The sequence below is a fragment of the Myotis myotis genome, unplaced genomic scaffold, assembly GCF_014108235.1.
Source record: "Myotis myotis isolate mMyoMyo1 unplaced genomic scaffold, mMyoMyo1.p scaffold_m19_p_14, whole genome shotgun sequence".
In the NCBI taxonomy this organism is placed as follows: Eukaryota; Metazoa; Chordata; class Mammalia; order Chiroptera; family Vespertilionidae; genus Myotis; species Myotis myotis.
Genome location: NW_023416318.1, coordinates 724,386 through 743,903, shown reverse-complemented (window position 1 = coordinate 743,903; position 19,518 = coordinate 724,386). Strand labels below are relative to the sequence as shown.

At 40.3% G+C, this 19,518-nt stretch overlaps 1 protein-coding gene across 10 annotated transcripts in view; it reads right to left on the bottom strand.

Annotated features, from left to right (window-relative positions):
• Window positions 1-19,518, bottom strand: part of IMMT (inner membrane mitochondrial protein) — a 52,727-nt gene that overhangs the window by 4,107 nt on the left and 29,102 nt on the right. For 8 of the 10 annotated variants that reach the window (XM_036333905.1, XM_036333906.1, XM_036333907.1 and 5 more), the window contains 6 exons: window positions 17,232-17,368; window positions 11,489-11,592; window positions 9,997-10,132; window positions 9,337-9,466; window positions 3,543-3,557; window positions 2,021-2,244 (listed from right to left, as the gene is read on the bottom strand). In XM_036333905.1, the coding sequence (XP_036189798.1) occupies window positions 2,021-2,244; window positions 3,543-3,557; window positions 9,337-9,466; window positions 9,997-10,132; window positions 11,489-11,592; window positions 17,232-17,368 (746 nt within the window). The remainder of the gene's footprint in view (window positions 1-2,020; window positions 2,245-3,542; window positions 3,558-9,336; window positions 9,467-9,996; window positions 10,133-11,488; window positions 11,593-17,231; window positions 17,369-19,518) is intronic. The other 2 variants (XM_036333910.1, XM_036333914.1) reach the window with 1 other exon arrangement.

The following is a 19,518-nucleotide window of genomic DNA, read 5'->3' as shown; positions in this document are numbered from 1 at the left end:
CTCAGAAACAATATAATTAATAAGCGAATTCATTTAGTTAGTGCATAAATATTTATGGAGAGGGAGCCCTGTGCAGGCAGTGCCTACGATATGCTTAGATGCAGTGGTATTCAGGCAATCAGACAATAAACTAAATGAATATCTTAAACTGTGATACTTGTTTTTAAGAAAATAGGGCAGTATGAAAGAGAAATATAGAGGCTCTACTTTAGATTGAAGGGTTAGGTATGGCCTTGCTGAGGTGACACCCAAACTTGGAAGAAAGATTTAAAGAAAGGAACAAGATACCAGGCAGAGCAAAGACCCCAGGGAAAAACATGTAGTCAAAGTACCCCTCACCAAAAAGAAAACGGGCCCCTGGGAAGTAAGGGAAGTAGGGAAGCGTGGCTCACAGCAAACAGGAGTAAGTTCAAGAGGCCTGTTGATACAGGTTAAGAGTCTGGATTTCACACTAAATCACAGGCAGTCAGTGCAGGGTTTTCAGCAGCCTGGTGTCCGATCAGAATGTTTTCTAAGGACTACTAGCCTGTGTAAACAGACATAGAAAGTGGTAGGAATTAAGAACGAGAAAGTGAACAGATCTGGGATTTACTTGGATGGAGATCTGGTAGGATCTGTCGATGGACTGGATGTGTAGTTGATGGAGGAACGACTAAGCATGATTTCTTGCTTGAGCAACTGGGCAGGTGTAGGTTCATTTAGAGAGACGCAAGCTGAGGGAGGAGCTGGGAGACCAACTGAAGAAAATCAAGAAACTTGTGAATATGCTGAGGCTGAAATGACAGAATCCAGCGGGAGACAACAAGTGGGCTGCTATCAGGCAACCAGAAGACAAGGCAAATATCGGAGCTAGCAACATACATGTCTCAGGTGACAGGTAATGCTTACACTTCAAAGCCACAGGACTAGTTAAAGCCACAGGTCTAGTCAAGTTAACCTGGAGACAGGTTAGATGGGCAGGTTTCAGAACCAATGCCAAATGCATGCCAATATCTGAGAGGCTGAGCAAAGGAGGCCAAGCAGTGGCCAACAAGGTGGGAGCAAGGCCAGAAGAATGTGGTTCTGGTGGAGGAGGGAAGGAAGTTTCGAGGAGGAGGGAGTAGTCAGCTGTGCAGCTGAAAGGACACAAAGGCAGGATGAGTAGTCAAGTTCCCAAATCAGCCTCTAGACACCTATTAACACATGATGTGCCCAGACAGAAAACTAAAGAGCAAGTCCACCCACTCTTAACCACCAACTACTTAAAAATACTGGCAGAGAAAGATATACTCAGAACCTAACAGAGACTCTCCCAGCACTGCTTTCAGGGGCAGAGGCTGCCTGGGAAAGGGTAAGCTAGATAACCCCAGTGCCAGCAGCTCGTTAATACACTTCTGCTCCTGCGCCACACAAAGGCACTCTGGAAGCTACTGTTTCCCTGGAAGTCCCGACTACAACAAGGACCAAAGCTCCATTCAAGAGGTGGGTTGGCATGACTTACATCTAGCATTTTAGTCAGTGACTGCTGCTATTATCTCAAGAGAGAGATAATCGAGTTAGATTCACTTTAAATGCTAGGCAATCACACCCTAGATCAGCCTTGGGCAAACTACGGCCCGCAGGCCGGATCCGGCCCGTTTGAAATGAATAAAACTAAAAAAAAAAAAAGACCGTACCCTTTTATGTAATGATGTTGACTTTGAATTTATATTAGTTCACACAAACACTCCATCCATGCTTTTTTTCCGGCTCTCCGGTCCAGTTTAAGAACCCATTGTGGCCCTCGAGTCAAAAAGTTTGCCCACCCCTGCCCTAGATGGTTTGGCTCAGTGGATAGAGCACCAGCCTGGGGTGCCGGGTTCGATTCCGGTCAAGGGCACATGCCCCAGTTGTGGGGTAAATCTCCCGTGGGGGGCGTGCAGGAGGCAGCCAATCAATGATTCTCATCACTGATGTTTCTCTCTCTCCCTCTCCCTTCCTCTCTGAAATCAATAAAAATATATTTTTAAAAAATATTAGGCAATCGAAGTGTTTCTTCTACCTTCCTGTCCTGTTCGGCCTGTATCTCGCTCCTGTGGTGTTCCAATGCTTTTGCCACTGCAGAGTCAAAGGCCCGCTTTTCTTCCCGCTTCTGCTTCTCCAAGGCTAAGGCAATGTGCTGCTTCTCCATGGCTTTCTGTTCTGCGAGCTCTCTGTTTAGCTGGTCGATGCGACGATGTGCATGAGCAACCAGGGAGTTCAGGTCATCGGTGGACAGCTTGTCAGCTAAACAGAAAACCACAATAAAATGTTAATTATTTCACCAAAACTACATATCTGCAAGGTAACTTGTTTCAACTGGTTATAAAATTTAACTTTAACAACTGTAAAGAAAAGCAAAGAGTAGCTAACATTTGAAAACAGATTTAGTTTCTTCGGTGCAGTCAGAAATTCATAGCTCATGACCAACAACTAAGGTGTTTTCAATCTCAAGCAAAGTAATTTTGGTCATCTTTCAAGTATATATTTCTTTTCCAGGAACCCAAATTAACACTTCTAACCTGAACTAATTATAAATTGGCTTAATAGCTCAGCATAATTTTCCTCTAACGACAAAGCTTACATATGGAATCACTTCTGTATTTTCTTTTATATATGACTATGATTAGTCACAACAGGCATCTAATAAGTGTGCGGATACTTTCACTCTTAACAGGTGATATTATCTAGGACAGTGATCTGCACCCAGAACTGTCCACCAGAACCACTTGTAGAGCTTTAAAAGCACTCACGCCCAAAGATTCTGATTTAGGCTTAAACACTGCTTTTCCCCTAATTTCATAATCCAAAAGTGTTCTATATTACCATAGATTAAGAATTATGGCTCTAACAGCAAAATACAGAATGTGATATATACTACGTGATATATGATTCAACTTTATAATAGACTAAAAAGCAAAAAACAAAGTGGGGGTAAGAGATTTATTGACCAAATTCAACATGTGTAAAACCTTTGTAGATTGATTCAAATAGAACAATTAAAACAACTCATTTTATAAAAAAAACTGGGAATATTTGAACACTGAATAGACATTTGATGACATTAAGGAATTATTACTGTGGTAATAATTAGGTGTGGTAATGGTATAATGATTATGTTATTTTTTTAAAATATACTGAAAGTATTTGTAATAGGATATAATAGTTGGAATCTGCTTCAAAATAAGCTGTGGAAATAGACAAAACTAGCCATGTGTTGATCACTGGTGAAATTGGGTGATGGGTCCAAAGGAGTTCATTATAGTTTTCTTCTGACTTTTTACTATTTAAAATTTTACAAAATAAAAGCTTAAAACACACACATACACACACACCCCATACAGGTTTCCAATCACTTGGTGAAACATTTTTGTTGATGAGAGAACATGGATGACAAAAACATCCAAATCAGATTTCTCACATGCAACATAATTCTACTTTATATTATTTAGATGGTTTAGTATAAGAATCATAGGCAAAACAAAAAGACTTCAGTCTTTTAAGACTCAAAAGCCTTGAAACATAAAAGACACATAATTACTCACCTAGGTCAGAAACAGCTAAAAAGAAAAGAAAAACAATTTTTTAAAAAAGATATACATATTTCAGCTATTAATCATTAATAATTAAATAAAAATATCCCAAAGGAAACAAGAAAGAATGAGGAACAAACAGAAAAAAACATTAATATTGGGAAGCAAAATAATAGTTTATTTCCTAAAAATGTAAAGGACTGTAAAACTATAAATCAAGGTAAATTCTAACAACTTAGAAAGTAAGAGGAGATAAAAGGAGTTTTCATTTCTAGGCACTCATCTCTATTTTTGCTAAAGCAATCAATTTAGTGTTTACATAGAAGCTGTAACTCTCACCCTCCACTGGCATTAGTTCATAACGTATTTCACGACGACACAGTCCTAGCTCTGTTCTCAGTACTAGGCTTCTCCTAACATTTCAAATAATTAAGAAATTGATCTTTCTTCTTTGGAAATCTGAAAACCGTGAGCTCACATGGAAGTTGCATTTGATCTGTACAAACCACACTGAGAACCACGCCCGCCTGGTTCAATGGGAAGGAAACACTCCCCACCACGGCACAAGCTGCTGTGTGAACTCACAATTCACAGCCTGCACCATCCTCCGTCCCGGCAACAGCGGCTACCTGATGGCTCCCCCGCCCTTCCCCCACAGGGGTGTTTATCACTCATTTTGTTATAGTTACATCTGTATGCACCCTTAAACAATATATGGTTTTGTTCCACATGTTCTTAAGCTTCATATAAGTGGTATTGTACTCTATGTATTTTTCTGCAACTCTTTGTTTTTCTTAACATCTACGTTTGAGAGACAGAGTTCTGGTTCATTCGTTTGTACTGCTGTATGTGAGACACACTGAGCTGTTTCCAGTTTTTCTGCTCTTAAAAACAGTGCTGCTAAGAACATTTTCATGACTCTCCTGGCACCCATGTGAGTCTTCTGGATCACATATCTAACTAGAAGTTGAACTGCTGGATCAGGAAGTATTCACATAATCAACTTCACAAGATACTATAACTTGTGGTTCAACAAATCAATCGCTTAGATGACTGCGATGATGTTTTATTCCTGTTCATTTGCAATGCCCCTGGCACGCATACTAGGAGGCCCATATCACTCACCCTCAGATTACTCCAGCAGCTTTTAACTAGCTTCCTTGTCCTTCAGCATCCCTCCCTATACCCGCAACCTCATAAAAACGAATTTCACTCCTTATTACAATCACATCACTTCTCAAACACCTGAAAGGCAGAGAGAACAGCGAGGCTAGTGGTAAGAATGAAATCCTGGCTCTATCTCCAACCTTGGGCAAATTACTTAACCTCTCTCTGTCTCGATTTTCTCATCTAATTTATAAAATGGGCCTAACAAAAACACTTACCTTATAGGACTATAATGAAATCTAAATAAGTTGATACCAGTGAAGCAATTAGAACACAGTGCTAGACATATACTAATGCTCAAGAATGTTAGCTATTATTTTGTATTTGACACTATGCTCAGCTATGGAGAACACAGAAAAGGTATTAGACATGAATATCACCACAACATTTATAACTTAGGGAAATAAGACTAATAAGAGTGAAATAACTGATAACACCAACCAGTACTAACAAGTTTGGGATAGGTTTTAAATGCGCTCAGATTCCAGAAGTGAGGATATCTATTAAGGTAGTGGTTCTCAACCTTGGCTGCACACCTGGGAATCTTCTTAAAATCCTGATTTCTGGGCCTCATCCTCTGGAAATTCTGTTTCTTTGTTACGAATGTTGTGGCCTCACTCTTTAACAAAGAAACAGAATTTCCGGAGGATGAGGCCCAGAAATCAGAATTTTAAAAAGATTCCCAGCTGATTCTAATGTGCAGCCAAGGTTGAGAACCACTGTATTAAGGGCTGAGATAATCACAGAATACTTCACTATCTCCAGATTACACAAGAACTGGAGGAAAACTGTGGCTGTGGGCAAGAAAAAGGAAACTTCACCATAGGCCATTTGTCCCTTTTAAATTTTGTATTATGGGAATATGTAATCTTTTTAAAATTGACCAGCCAGAGTTGCTCAGTGGTTACTAATTGACCTATGAACCAGGAGGTCGTGGTTCGATTCCTGGTCAGGGCATATGCTTGGGTTTCGGGCTTGATCCCCAGTGTGGGACGTGCAGAAGGCAGCTGATGGATGATTCCCTCTCATCATTGATGTTTTTATCTTTCTTCCCCTCCCTGAAATCAATAAAAATATATTTTAAAGTAATTAAATTAAGAAAACATTAAATGGAGGTTGTGCAAAAAAAGAAAAATTCAGAGATGGCATTGTAGAGGACTTTCCTTTTGTACATGATACATTTCTTTAATGCCGGGTATTTCAACCTCGTTACTACTAACATTCTGGCCAGCTAATTCTTTGTTGTGAGGGGCTAGGCCAGCCGTGGGCAAACTACAGCCCTCGGGCCAGATCCGGCCCGTTTGAAATGAATAAAACTAAAAAAAAAAAAAGACCGTACCCTTTTATGTAATGATGTTTACTTTGAATTTATATTAGTTCACACAAACACTCCATCCATGCTTTTGTTCCGGCCCTCAGGTCAGTTTAAGAACCCACTGAGTCAAAAAGTTTGCCCACCCCTGGGCTAGGCGGTACTGTAGGATATGTAGTAGCATCTCTGGCCTGTACCCACTAGATGCCAGTAGCAAGCCCCAATGTGGCAAATAAAAATGTCTTCAGACATTGCCAATGTCCTTTGGGGAAGGTGGGGTAACAAAAATGACTGGGTTGGGAACAACTGCTTTAATGTTTCATGTTTTACAATGGGCATTTTCAAAATCAGCAAAAGAATTTTTAAAAAGTTAAAAACTTCACTCATACAACTTAACAAAAGGAAGATAAACAATCCAATCAAAAAATGGGAAGGACCTAAGTAGACACTTTTTGAAAGAGGACATACTGAACCGTGAGACATATGAAAACATGCTCAAAGTCACTAATCCTAGAGATGCAAATCAAAACGAGATACCACCTCACACCTGTCAGAATGGCTACCATCAACAAATCAACAAATGACAAGTGCTGGCGAGGATATAGAGCAGGGGTCCTCAAACTACGGCCCGCGGGCCACATTCGGCCCGCCGAAAACATTTATCCAGCCCACCGGGTGTTGTTGCCACCGCTGCTTGTCCTGCTTAGCAGCCGACTCGCCCGGGCCCGCTGTGCGCATGTGTGGAATGTCTGAGGGACAGTGAACTGGCCCCCTGTTTAAAAAGTTTGAGGACCTCTGATGTAGAGAAAAGGGAGCCCTTGTGCACTGCTGGTGGGAATGCAGACTGGTGCAGCCACTGTGTACAACAGTATGGAGTTTCCTCAGAAAGTTAAAAATGGAACTCCCATTTGACCCAGTAACACCACCTCTAAGACTATATCCCAAGAAACCAGAAACACCAATCAGAAAGGATATATGCACCCCTATGTTCATGGCAGCACAATTCACCATAGCTAAGATTTGGAAACAGCCTAAGTGCCCATCAGCAGGTGAGTGGATTAAAAAACTGTGGTACATCTACACAATGGAATACTACGATGCTATAAAAAGGAAGGAACTTTTACCATTTATAGCAGCATGGATGGAACTGGAGAGCATTATGTTAAGTGAAATAAGCTAGTCGGAGAAAGATAAATATCCCATGATCTCACTCATATGTGGGATATAATGATCAACATAAACTGATGAACAAAAATAGATCCAGAGACAAGATGGCACCGAGCAGAATGTCCAACCTCGGGGAGAAGGCGGGGGAGGGGCTTCAAGAGATCAACCAAAGGACTTGTATACATGCATATTAGCATGACCAATGGACACGGATAGTAGGGGGTGAGGGCATGTGCTGGGGGATGGGAGTGGAGGGGGGAGGGGTTAATCAGGGGAAAAAAGGAGACATGTAATACTTTAAACAATTAAAAAAAAAATCTAAGGCAGACATGCAAAAATTAGCAGAATTGCCGAACCGGTTTGGCTCAGTGGATAGAGCGTCGGCCTGCGGACTGAAGGGTCCCAGGTTCAATTCCGGTCAAGGGCATGTACCTTGGTTGCGGGCACATCCCCACTGGAGGGTGTGCAGGAGGCAGCTGATCGATCTCTCTCATCGATGTTTCTAACTCTCTATCCCTCTCCCTTCTTGTCTGTAAAAAAACAGTAAAATATATTTTTTTTAAAAATTAGCAGAATTTAGCCTAGTAAGACCACCAAAGGCAGTATTTTATTTTATTTTTATTTTATTTTTTTAATATATTTTATTGATTTTTTACAGAGAGGAAGGGAGAGAGATGAGAGTTAGAAACATCAATGATAGAGAAACATTGATCAGCTGCCTCCTGCACATCCCCTACTGGGGATATGCCCGCAACCCAGGTTCATGCCCTTGACCGGAATCGAACCTGGGACCCTTCAGTCCACAGGCCGACGCTCTATCCACTGAGCCAAACTGTTTTCAGCCAAAGGCAGTATTTTAAATAAGAGAATGCAAATTCCTAGGGATAGCACTCATAACTAACTCTCCACAGACACAACCTGTCCCTATCCTGCCCTTTCAACCTATTGCATTTATTTCAGCCAGCCAAGACTCCACACTATCTTCCAATGTCACAGATGCACAAAAACCAGTAAGAAAGAATTTCAAAAGGATAAGATAATGTAATGTGGTAGAGTGACTTCTGGAGTAAGATGAAGAGGGAAGGTCTCTGGGGTGATAACAAGTTACCTCAGTGAAGCTCAGCCCGGGAGGAATTCCGAGGAGGGAAATGTGCAGAAGTGGCTTCACTACCTGCTCAGGGTAGTCTGTCCACACTCCCTCTTTGGAAACAAGAACCACTGTTCCCAGACTGAACTGCGTGTCTTTCTCCTGCTTTTATTTTTGTCTTTAACATGAGTCTGATATCTCCTTCTTAAGTCAATAAACTGAATTAAAAATACTAAATGTCTGAGTTAATTTTTGGCAGCCTTGTCATTAAATCTGCCTGGCTGGCCACAATGCAGACAAAATTCCTGCACTGATCTTTTTTACCTTAGCTACTTGGACCAGCCATGGTTCCATGATGCAACCTTGACACCTTAACACCAGTTCTTCAGGTCCTACCTGATGTTCAGTTTCCAACAGACACTGACATTTAAGTAGTATTCTGATTTTGTTGAGACTGGTAACCTCCAATTCTTGCTACCTGCAGAGCACTTCAGGAAATGAAATATATTCCCTGCAGGTACACTTTGTAATTGCTTAGCCATCAAAGTTCCCTGCAATCTGAGCCATTTGCAAGGCAAGAGCCTCAGAGCCAATTTCCTTCTCACTGCAGTGTCCCTGGGGGAGTTCTCAACCACAGTGTTGTCACAGAGCAGTAAGGGGCACCTTAAGTAATTCATTATGAAGATTTTTAAAGTACCAAAGGTATTGAATAATTTTACATATATATTATATTCTAACAGAATCAAGGTTATAATATCACTCTCATTCACTTGGCTATCAATAAAAAAACAAAACTACTTTTTTTTTTGACTAGCAGAGACCAGATTGGGTTATGGAATCAAACACTGGCTAGACCTTATGTTCACTATGGCTAAAACCATGGGAGTACTGTCACAGTGTGTTACTTGTCACACCAGTGACTGAAATAAAATGTTGGAAACACTGTACTGTATGCCAAAGGAGATATGCATGTCAGAGGGGTTTGGACTAGATGAATGGAGTTGAAGTCAGTTTAGTCTATCTGTTGTTTAAAAATGAAAAAAGAAAAGTGCCAACACTTCAGTTATACTTACTCATTCCTTTCCACCCTGGCAAGACTTCTGGAGTAATACTGTCCAATTCTCGCTTAAAGTCATCCCGGGCTTGGACCACAAGCTCATGATACTGAGACACAACCTTAGCCTCAGACTGAGCTGCTTCAACCTATACAAACACAAGGGTTACGTGGTTAAAGTGACAAATACATGTTCTAAAAAACAGAAGCTATATTCATTTATTTCTTTACATGTGGTTGGGAAAACATAAAAATATATAGAGAGAAATCTAAAGCTCAGGAAAAGAAACATAAGCCGTGTCTTTGTTTCCTTCTAATTCTATTCTAATACTTTGGGCAAGCCCTCTCCCAGCCTAGGTGCCCGTGTATCTCTTTCTCGGGCTCACAGGAAACTACCCACACAGATCACAGGTGCAGACCGAAGTTCTGCTACAATGGAAGTTTTCTTAAGTGGTAACAACCATAACCAAAAATGTTACCTATTATAAAAAATAACAATACTGAACAATCCACTTTGTGTCCAACTCAAGTTTGTAAAATTTGTAACAACTTATATTCTTTGCAGGGGAAAAGGGACAGATATGGTAGGAATTTATTATTTTCCTGAATTTTTAAAATCTTTTGTCTAAAGGATATTATTTAAAAGTAAAAAATACTTATAAACGACCTAAAACCCCACCTTTTGGACCACATTATCCAGATCAACTATCAGGCTGTGAAGTTTTCCCTCTGCAGCAGTTATATGAGGTTTGGCCCCAGCAACCTCTTTTTTCTTTGCATTTTCAATTACACTTTTCATCTTCTCCAACTGTTCTCTGAAAACCAATAAAACAAAACAAAGATTTAGTATTATTCCTTGTCAACTTTTTTAAAGAGTTTAAATACAACATTCAATTGTTTTAAAGTTTTTTGGGGAAAAAAATTACTCAACGCCTTCTCAGTCAGTAGGCAGAGAAGCTGTCCTTGCCAACAACTGAAAACACCTCGGTCAGAAGCTAGACTTCCCAGAGGGACCCAGAGAAGTGGCCTGGTGCACAGGAAAGACGGAGGCCGCCAAACAGGAGACCTGGATTCTGCTCCAAGTCAGCCTCTCCTCTGCTGCGCACGCTTGCATGAGCAGGGATCAGAGGCAATTCCTAAGTACCTGGCACAGTGCCTGCCACGTGAAGACCACTCCAAATGGCGGCCTTTGCAAGGATTAGGCTGACTCCTCTGCCAATAAGGCAAAAGCAAGGGAGGAGGCCAAAGAGCTCAATGAGCAAATAGCCAGTGTTGGGGAGCCCTCACTATTCAGAATGTTTCATAGGCCAGAAGGACTATGGTCTGCCCACCACAAAACATAAACCCAGAGCCCTGATTCATGGTCTAGAGCAGGGGTGGGGAACCTTTTTCTGCCAAGGGCCTTTTAGTTACTTTATAACATCATTTGCGGGCCATACAAAATGATCAACTTTAAAATTAGCCTGCTATATTTGGTCAAACATTTCATTAACTCACCCCTAATGCCTGGGCGGGGGCAGACCAAATTCTCGTAGGCTGGACGTTCCCCACCCCTGGTCTGGAGTAATGTAAGCAAATGTCTTAAATCTCCTAACAGGCACTAAGGGAGACAGCAAAATTTTGAATAACATAATACGATTCCATTATGTTGATGAGAACCTTTATTCAAATGTAAGTAGGTTTCTATCATCAGAGGTTGATCTTGTATTTGGTTTTCGTGCTGGATCCTAGTTTTAGCCAACCTCCAGAAATCGAGGTCAAGGTGGCATAAAACCCATTATATTTATATATAACTACTTAGGTAATTAAGGCAAAGAGATTGTGAGATACTCTCTAAATTCTAATAAAACTGCTCAAAATATCCAAGAAAAATCTTGAAATTATGGCAGAAGCTCAGTAATTCTTTGGAGAAGCAATAACCCAAAGAAAAACTGCTTCTCACAAGATCTCTTTTATAGGTTTCTATCAAATTTATTTTGGCCTAATTATATTTCATTCCATCCCTCCTTTTTAAACTTGTGTTCCTAATACCAATACAAATCAAGAACAGGTGGAGAGGGAGGAAAGGGTTTCTCTGCTTCCTCTTTCTGGACAGACAATACAAAGAAAACCCAGCCCAAAGAAAGCCACCAGGCGGCCCTAATTACTTGTTAAAGTCCATGAGTAATTACTTGGCTTTGAGAAGGGCATCGGCAGCCTCATCTACTGCCTTTCTGCGTTCCTTCAGTGCACCTTCCACTGTGCGCCACTGAGCTGACTTCTTCTCACCTGCAATCTGAACAAAAAGTTTTCATTACTAGTTTTGGGGCAATTGCTTTGTAAGGTTCATAATAATCAGTATGCTGGGCACCTGAAACGAATATTGTACGTCAAATGTACTTGGAAAATAAATTAATTTTTTAAAAATATAGGGTGGATCCAAAACATGTATATACACACTTTGAATAACTATAAAGGCAGTCTTTATTAAATGCATTTCATTTTCACCCTACCGGTGTGGCTCAGTGGCTGAGTGTCGACCTATGAACCGGGAGGTCACAGTTCAATTCCTAGTCAGGGCATATGCCCAGGTTCAGGCTCGATCCTCAGTTGTGGGGCATGCAGGAGGCAGTCTATCAGTGATTCTCTTCATAATTGATGCTTTTCTCTCTTTCTCTCTCTCTCCCTCTCTCTCTCTCTCTCTCTCTCTCTCTCCCCCCACTCCCTCCCTCTTTGAAATCAATAAAAATAATTTTTTTTAAAAATGCATTTCATTTTCAAAATTGACCTATCAGCTGTTAAAGTGTGTATACATTTTTGGGGACATTCTATAGAAGGAGCCAAATACCATCAGTGCCAAAAAAAAGGTCTGAATTATGTAAACATGAGTAACTGCTATTATTGTCGTAGGACAGGCCAACAGGATCAAATACAGAAACAAGTGACATTAAATTCAAAGGTAAAAAGTCACACACAATAATTATCATTATCCAGAGTAGGTACTCTTTTTTGGTTGTTTGGATTTTTTGGTTAATCCTTACCCAGGGATATTTTTTCCATTGATTTTTAGAAAGAGTGGAAGGGAGGGAGGTTGGGAGAAAGGAGGGAGGCCAGGGATCAAACCAGCAACCCAGGTACATGCCCTTGACCGGAAATCGAACCCAAGACCCTTCAGTGTGCAGGCCAAGGCTCTAACCAGTGAGCAACACCAGCCCGGGCAGAGTAGGCACTCTTAATCTAAGGTTCATGGTGAGGCTCAAAGAAATCCATGAATGGTCTCCCATCACCCCGCCCCCAACAAAATTGTAAGACTGTTTTTGTGCATAAGAGCATTTTTATTAGATCCTCAAAAGAAGACACAAGGCAGAAAAAATTAATAAGAACAATAACTTTTCATGAATTACGTTTGTTGATTAAATCATTATTCAATGAAGCACTGTATATCTACCAAAATCATAATTTAAGGATAAGTAAAAAGTTTATGCATCTGTAGGGTCCTTACTACTCCAAAACACTATTCTAAAGCATTGTCCTCTATAATCTGCAAGGTTAAAATCAACTAATGTTAACCCTCCCATGCTGACTTTTATAGAATGTGAATTATACACATAGATAAATAAAATATACATATATAAATAAGTTTCCCTTGAAAATTCCTTAGGCAGGTCTAACATGGTTTTGTTGCAGCATTAGAACTGATTGCCACTTTCTCAACTGAGCAGAGTTGCTCCTATTTAGGAAACACACTGTACCAAACCCCACTCCCAACCTGTAACTGTAATCATACTCAGTGCAGCAAGATGCTCACACCATGAGATGCAAGAACCCAGATCACTGAAAGCATGAGTCCAGCACCCATCCTCCCCACATTCTGCATCATATATACAGTAAGTGGAATGTTATTTGGAACTGTCTGAACTATTTTAAATATTTTTTTTCTCTCTTTCCTTTTGACAAGTGCATATAGTTTAAAGTGAATGTGTTCTGTGCAGATATGAAGCAAAACTACCTTATGGCTTATCTCTGTTTTTTCTTTTTTCTTTTTTTATGGCTTATCTTGAAAGTACACTATGCTAGGACCCTGGAGATGAACAGGAACAAACTGAATTATCAGAGAACAAAATACTTTTATCTAGAAAAAAAATAAATGAATTGGTCCAATAATTACATTTCAAATTGCCCAAAGAGGGCAACTACAGGGGCCGCCGCCCACCCAGAACATGACTGTCATTTCAGTAAGGTGACTGGGGCCATGGATGCCCAACTTATACCCTAGGAAGAAATACAAGTAGTTCTGCCTCTGCAGCCCAAGGCCTGCTGCTTTGGGAGGAGGGCTCAGCAAAAGTAACACTTCTAATTTGGGTCATTCAAAACCTATTCTCCACATTACGTTCCCACGGACATCTAATCTAGCATGGTCTCCATTTTAAAGGTACATCTGTTGTCAATGGTAAGTTTAGAGAGCCAAGTCCCTTAACCTTGCCACTGGACCACTGTGGGCATCTGAAAAAGTTTCTCAGAATACCATTTTCAAATGCTTAAAATGAAACTATAAGATTACAAAGGAACCAAATTACATTGAAATATTGTCATAAGAAATGTTTTTTTTAATTTTGTGAAGCAGCCGAAACCGGTTTGGCTCAGTGGATGGAGCGTCGGCCTGCGGACTGGAGGGTCCCAGGTTCGATTCCGGTCGGGGGTATGTGCCTGGGTTGCGGGCATATCCCCGGTGGGAGATGTGCAGGAGGCAGCTGATTGATGTTTCTCTCTCATCGATGTTTCTAACTCTCTATCTCTCTCCCCTCCTCTCTGTAAAAAAATCAATAAAATATATTAAAAAAAAAAAATTTTGTGAAGCAGAAACCAAGATCCAGTGGTAAGACTAATAAATACCCTACTTTAGAAGTGGTGGTGAGCACAGATGATATTGCAAGGGATCTGCAAGTCCTGTAATGTGATGTGAGAATACCCGGGCTTTCTGCTGGGGACAAAGGTAGGAGCAGTGCTAACCTACTCTGGTTTGTTGCTGATATTCATAATTGAAGGAAAAGGTTTTGAGACTATGAAAAATAAAGATGTTTTTCATCCAAGTTCCTCAAGCCCCTGAACTCTACCCACAGACCCAACTTCAGGTTTAAGAATCCCAGCTTTTAGAGTCCTGGGAAACGAGATGCGGCTGGAAAGGGGGCCGCCCCCTCCCCTTCAAGCCACGTTCATGGGAAACCTGGTGCTAAACCATTCGTAGACGACCGGCTTCTGGGTCGGGGTTTCGTACATAGGAGAGCAGTTCCCTCGCTGTGATCTACTGAAAGTCGGCACTCGACACGAGGTTTGTAAAAAGAAAGGAAAGTAAAAAATTTTTAAGAAAAAAATACAAAAAACAAAAAAAAGAAGAAGAATCATCATCCCAGCTTTTAGAGAAAATATTCGGTACTTCTATCTCTGTATCTCACTTTTTTGTTTTTATGTTCTACGTAAATTGATGCAAAATGACAAAGCAAATTAATATTATGGTAGGAATAATAAAGTTGATGTTTCAGTGAATTGCCATCTTGCCAAACAAAATATTAAGAAAGGATGCTGGTGTATGCATGGACCATGGACACAGACAATGGGATGGTGAGGGCCTGGAGGGGGTCGATGGGGGGAAAAAGGGGACATATGTAATACTTTCAGCAATAAAGAATTATTTTAAAAAATAAAGTAAAAATAGCCGAAACCGGTTTGGCTCAGTGGATAGAGCGTCGGCATGCGGATTGAAAGGTCCCAGGTTCGATTCCGGTCAAGGGCATGTACCTGGGTTGCGGGCACATCCCCAGTAGGAGATGTGCAGGAGGCAGCTGATCGATGTTTCTCTCTCATCGATGTTTCTAACTCTCTATCTCTCTCCCTTCTTCTCTGTAAAAAATCAATAAAAAATATATTTAAAAAAATAAAGTAAAAATAAAAAGAAAGACCCTAACCCAGGGGTGGGCAAACTTTTTGACTCGAGGGCCACAATGGGTTCTTAAACTGGACCGGAGGGCCGGAACAAAAGCATGGATGGAGTGTTTGTGTGAACTAACACATGTTAACACTGCTGCTGGTGAAGGAGCAGAGGGGAGAGCAAGAGAACCCTCCGCTCTTTCGGCTCCGCGGGCCGGCTAGAACAGCCGAACGGGCCGGATCCGGCCCGCGGGCCGTAGTTTGCCCACGGCTGCCCTAACCAGTTTGGCTCAGTGGATACAGTGTCGGCCTGCGGACTGAAGGGTCTCAGGTTCGATTCCGGTCAAGGAATCTGTTGCGGCACATCTCCAGGAGGGGGTTTGCAGGAGGCAGCTGATCAATGTTTCTCTCTCATCAATGTTTCTAACGCTCTATCCCTCTCCCTTCCTCTCTGTTAAAAAAATCAATAAAATATATTTTTAAAGGTAAATAAATAAATAAATAGAAAAAGAAAGGATGCTGGGTTGAACGATAGCAGTATCTTGTCATGTATATCAAATTTTCCAAGACTCTATAGTATGCTGTTAGAACCACCTGGTATTGTATTAACAGAATCCTTTATAATGAACTCAAAAAGGCTTATAAATCATGTAAGTGTTAATGATATCCTGGAGGCTAAAATGTGTTTCCCTTTGTTGAAGGTATTTCTATTTCTAGATGACCAAAGATAAGCTGCCCTGTGAAACAGACACCAGACTCCCCTGCCATCAAGCCAACTCTGTTTCCAAACTCTGCTCTGGTGCAGTAATACGCGGTATTATGGAGCCCACGTGCACCTGTAGCTTCTTACTAGAAGAAACGGAAGTTGGAATCCATAACATTTCAAAACTTTTGTTCACATCCTCTTCTGATTGTTTTGCAATACCAGCTAATACTCCCTAATCCAGTTAACTGCTACTACAAGGTGTTCTTCAGTTGTCAAGTCTGGACTGCAATGGGTTTCATGCTCTCTGATCCTCATGCCCACTAGGAAGAGGAAATACCCTCTCATGTAGCCTTCCGCCCAAGTAGTGCCATGGCTATTTACAGTTCCTAGCCAGTGTTCTTCTGAAAGATATTGGCCCACCTGAGTTTGAAACCAACTTCCTGATATGTACCTTCTAGCTTTCCCTACCTGCTTCTATAACGAGCATATTAAATATTCTGTGTGGTTTCCACTTTCCTGACTGAACTCTGACTGAAATTTTTTTTTCTTGGACTTTGAATAAAATAAAATTTTCTTTAAGTTTTCAAAGTTTATAGTTTCTATTTATGTCCAAGGTCTAATTTAACTCTTTTGTGATGTATGTACATATGACTAAAACAATGTAAAGTGTATTTAAATTTTTTAAAAACTATAGTTATGGTGAAAAAGTAACTTTACTGATTATGCATGATCCTCCTGATCCATGAGATTTATAGTTAAAGTATTTTATTATTTAAATAACTTGGTATTAAGATATATTTTTATGTACTAAATAACTGAATGTAATGCTAAAGGAAACTTACTGAGTTCCGGTATTACATTTTAAATCAATGTACTTTATCCTTTAACATGTTAAATATAAGTTAAATAATCAGCGTAAGCATGTAAAATAGCTGGTGTTTTAGGGTACATGGGATCTCCCTGTATTACTTCTTACAACTGCATGTCAATCTAAAAGTATCTCAAAACAAAAAGGTTATTTTTTAAAATTGGCTATTTTAAAGCAAAAAATAGAAAGCAAACAACAAATACAATGAAGCACTATTAAGATATGAAAGGAAATCTGAACTAACTTGTGTACCATATCATTGTTGTGAGATAAAACACCACATAAAAATTCATTAGAGAACATTTAAAGGTCTTTCTTGTTCCTTTGTGTTGTTTCTTTAAAAGACAACTACTTTAGATTACTTTTGCTTAGAGAGAGACAGCCTCTGCTAGGAGGAAGGCATCAGTTTCTTAAGCACCTCAGGTCTTTGGCTCACCTCAGAATTGTCCATGGCTGCTTTCAGGATGTTGGAGTGGGCATGGACGGCCTGGACTGCAGCGTTCTGAGCTACAACGGCCTGCTGAGTGATGTGCGCAGTTTGGCTCAGAGCATCTTCCAAGCTCTTGGCTAGAGCTAAAGTAAAAAAAAACAGTTAAAAAAAATAGATTCCCCCCACATATGACTTTATTTTAAACTTTCACTCTTCTACTGAGTTCCATTGTAGTTCTCCCAAAATGTAAAAAAACCCACAAAAAACGTAATTAGTAATTATTGACTTTGGATGATAGATTTGTGGGGATTCATTATACTATTTTTATTGTTGTGTACACCTAAAATTTTTTCAAAATAAAAAGTGTTTGGGGGTTATTTTAAGAAAAAAAAATGCTTAAAGGCGGCTAGCATTTATTTCAAATGGGAGGGACAAGATTTAGGGCACTCTAGTCCCTTTCACCTATCACAAGCTGTAAGTTCAGCATAACCACTGGCATATTTTTTTAAAATATATTTTTTATTGATTTCAGATAGGAAGGAAGAGGGAGAGAGAGATAGAAACATCCACGATGAGAGAGAATCATGGATCGGCTGCCTACTACAAGTCCCCCACTGGAGACTGAGCCCACAACCCGGGCATGTGCCCTTGACCGGAATCCAACCTGGGACCTTTCGGTCCCCAGGCCGATGCTCTATCCACTGAGCCAAACCGGCTAGGGCGGCACTTTTCATTTTAAATAATCATATAGAACCACGGGGAAAAAACGTAATAAAATAAAAAAAAAGAGGTAACCATTTTCATCTCCTCAGCAGGAAGGGATACTCACAGTAAATTATTTCTACCACCAAGATATATAACAGCCCTAACCAGTTTGGCTCAGTGGATACAGCATCGGCCTGCGGACTGAAGGGTCCCAGGTTCGATTCCGGTCAAGGGCATGTACCTTGCTGCGGGCACACCCCCAGTAGGGGCTGTGCAGGAGGCAACTGATTGATGTTTCTCGCTCATCGATGTTTCTAACTCTCTATCCCTCTCCCTTCCTCTCTGTAAAAAATCAATAAAATATTTTTTAAAAAAAGATATATGATAACAGACAGACAAGAGGGAAAAAAAGACAAGCAAGAAAACATGCAAACAAACAAAAAAAAGGTAACCTGAAAATGGACAGTGTTTTCCACAAAGAACTCAGAAAATAGCAGATACCAGTATTCAAGATAACATTGCTATCTGCTGCTTCAGGAATCAAAAGAAACCTAATTTTTTTGTTTTAAAATAAAGCAAGGAATGATTTTAGATACAATACTAAAGTGAAAAAATGGTCATTTGAAGAAAGAAGGCCAGTGAGAATATGAATTTATCAGATATCAGATGACCAAAAAAGGAAAATATATTTGGTACCTGAGACAAAAACAAAAGGTGACTTGGAGCAAAAGCAGCATAAGCTAGAGGACAATGGAACCTGATGAACCACACACAATACCTCTGCGACACAGATTAAAAGCTAGCCCTGGCCGGTGTGTCTCAGTGGTCAGGGTGAGCCTACGCACCAAATGGTCACGGGCTGGATTCCCAGTCAAGGGCATGTACCTGGGTACTTGGGTTGCCAGTTAGCTCCCTGCTCCCCCGTTCCTTGCCCACCCCCATGTCTCCCCTTGGAGGCCAACCAGTCAATGTGTCTCTCTCACATCTCTCTCTTTCTCTCACGCGCTTTACTCCCTCCTTTCCTTCTTTCCCCTCTCCCTTTTTTCTACTTTTTCTGAAAAACAATGGAAAAAATATACTCAGGTTAGGATTAACAAAACAAATAAAAAAAAAAAAAAAGGACAAAGCTAATACTAAGAAAATCCCAAATGTGCAACTAAAGTTCAACTGAAAATACAGGGGATATAGAGAGCTAAAGAGGCTACAAAGAAACATGCCTGAATTAATGGTGGAACATTATTTCAAGCACAAAATAACAGTAAACCACTTTATAGAGGCTAGCAGACCCTGTAGCAGATCAGGCCCTTTGCTTTTTCTTTTTATATTGAGTTGCATGAGTTTCATATATATTTTAGATTTTAAACCCCATATCAGATATATGGTTTGCAAATATTTTCTCTCATTCTACAGGTTGCCTTTTCATTTCATTGACTGTTTCTTTTGCTGCATAGAAGTTTTTTAGTTTGATGTAGTCCAACTTGTTGAGTTTTTGTGCTTTGATTCTTGATAAGATATTTACACACACATTTTTAAATTAAAGTTTGGGAGAAAACTATGAGGTGACAGAAAAAAATCTTGAAAATTCTCA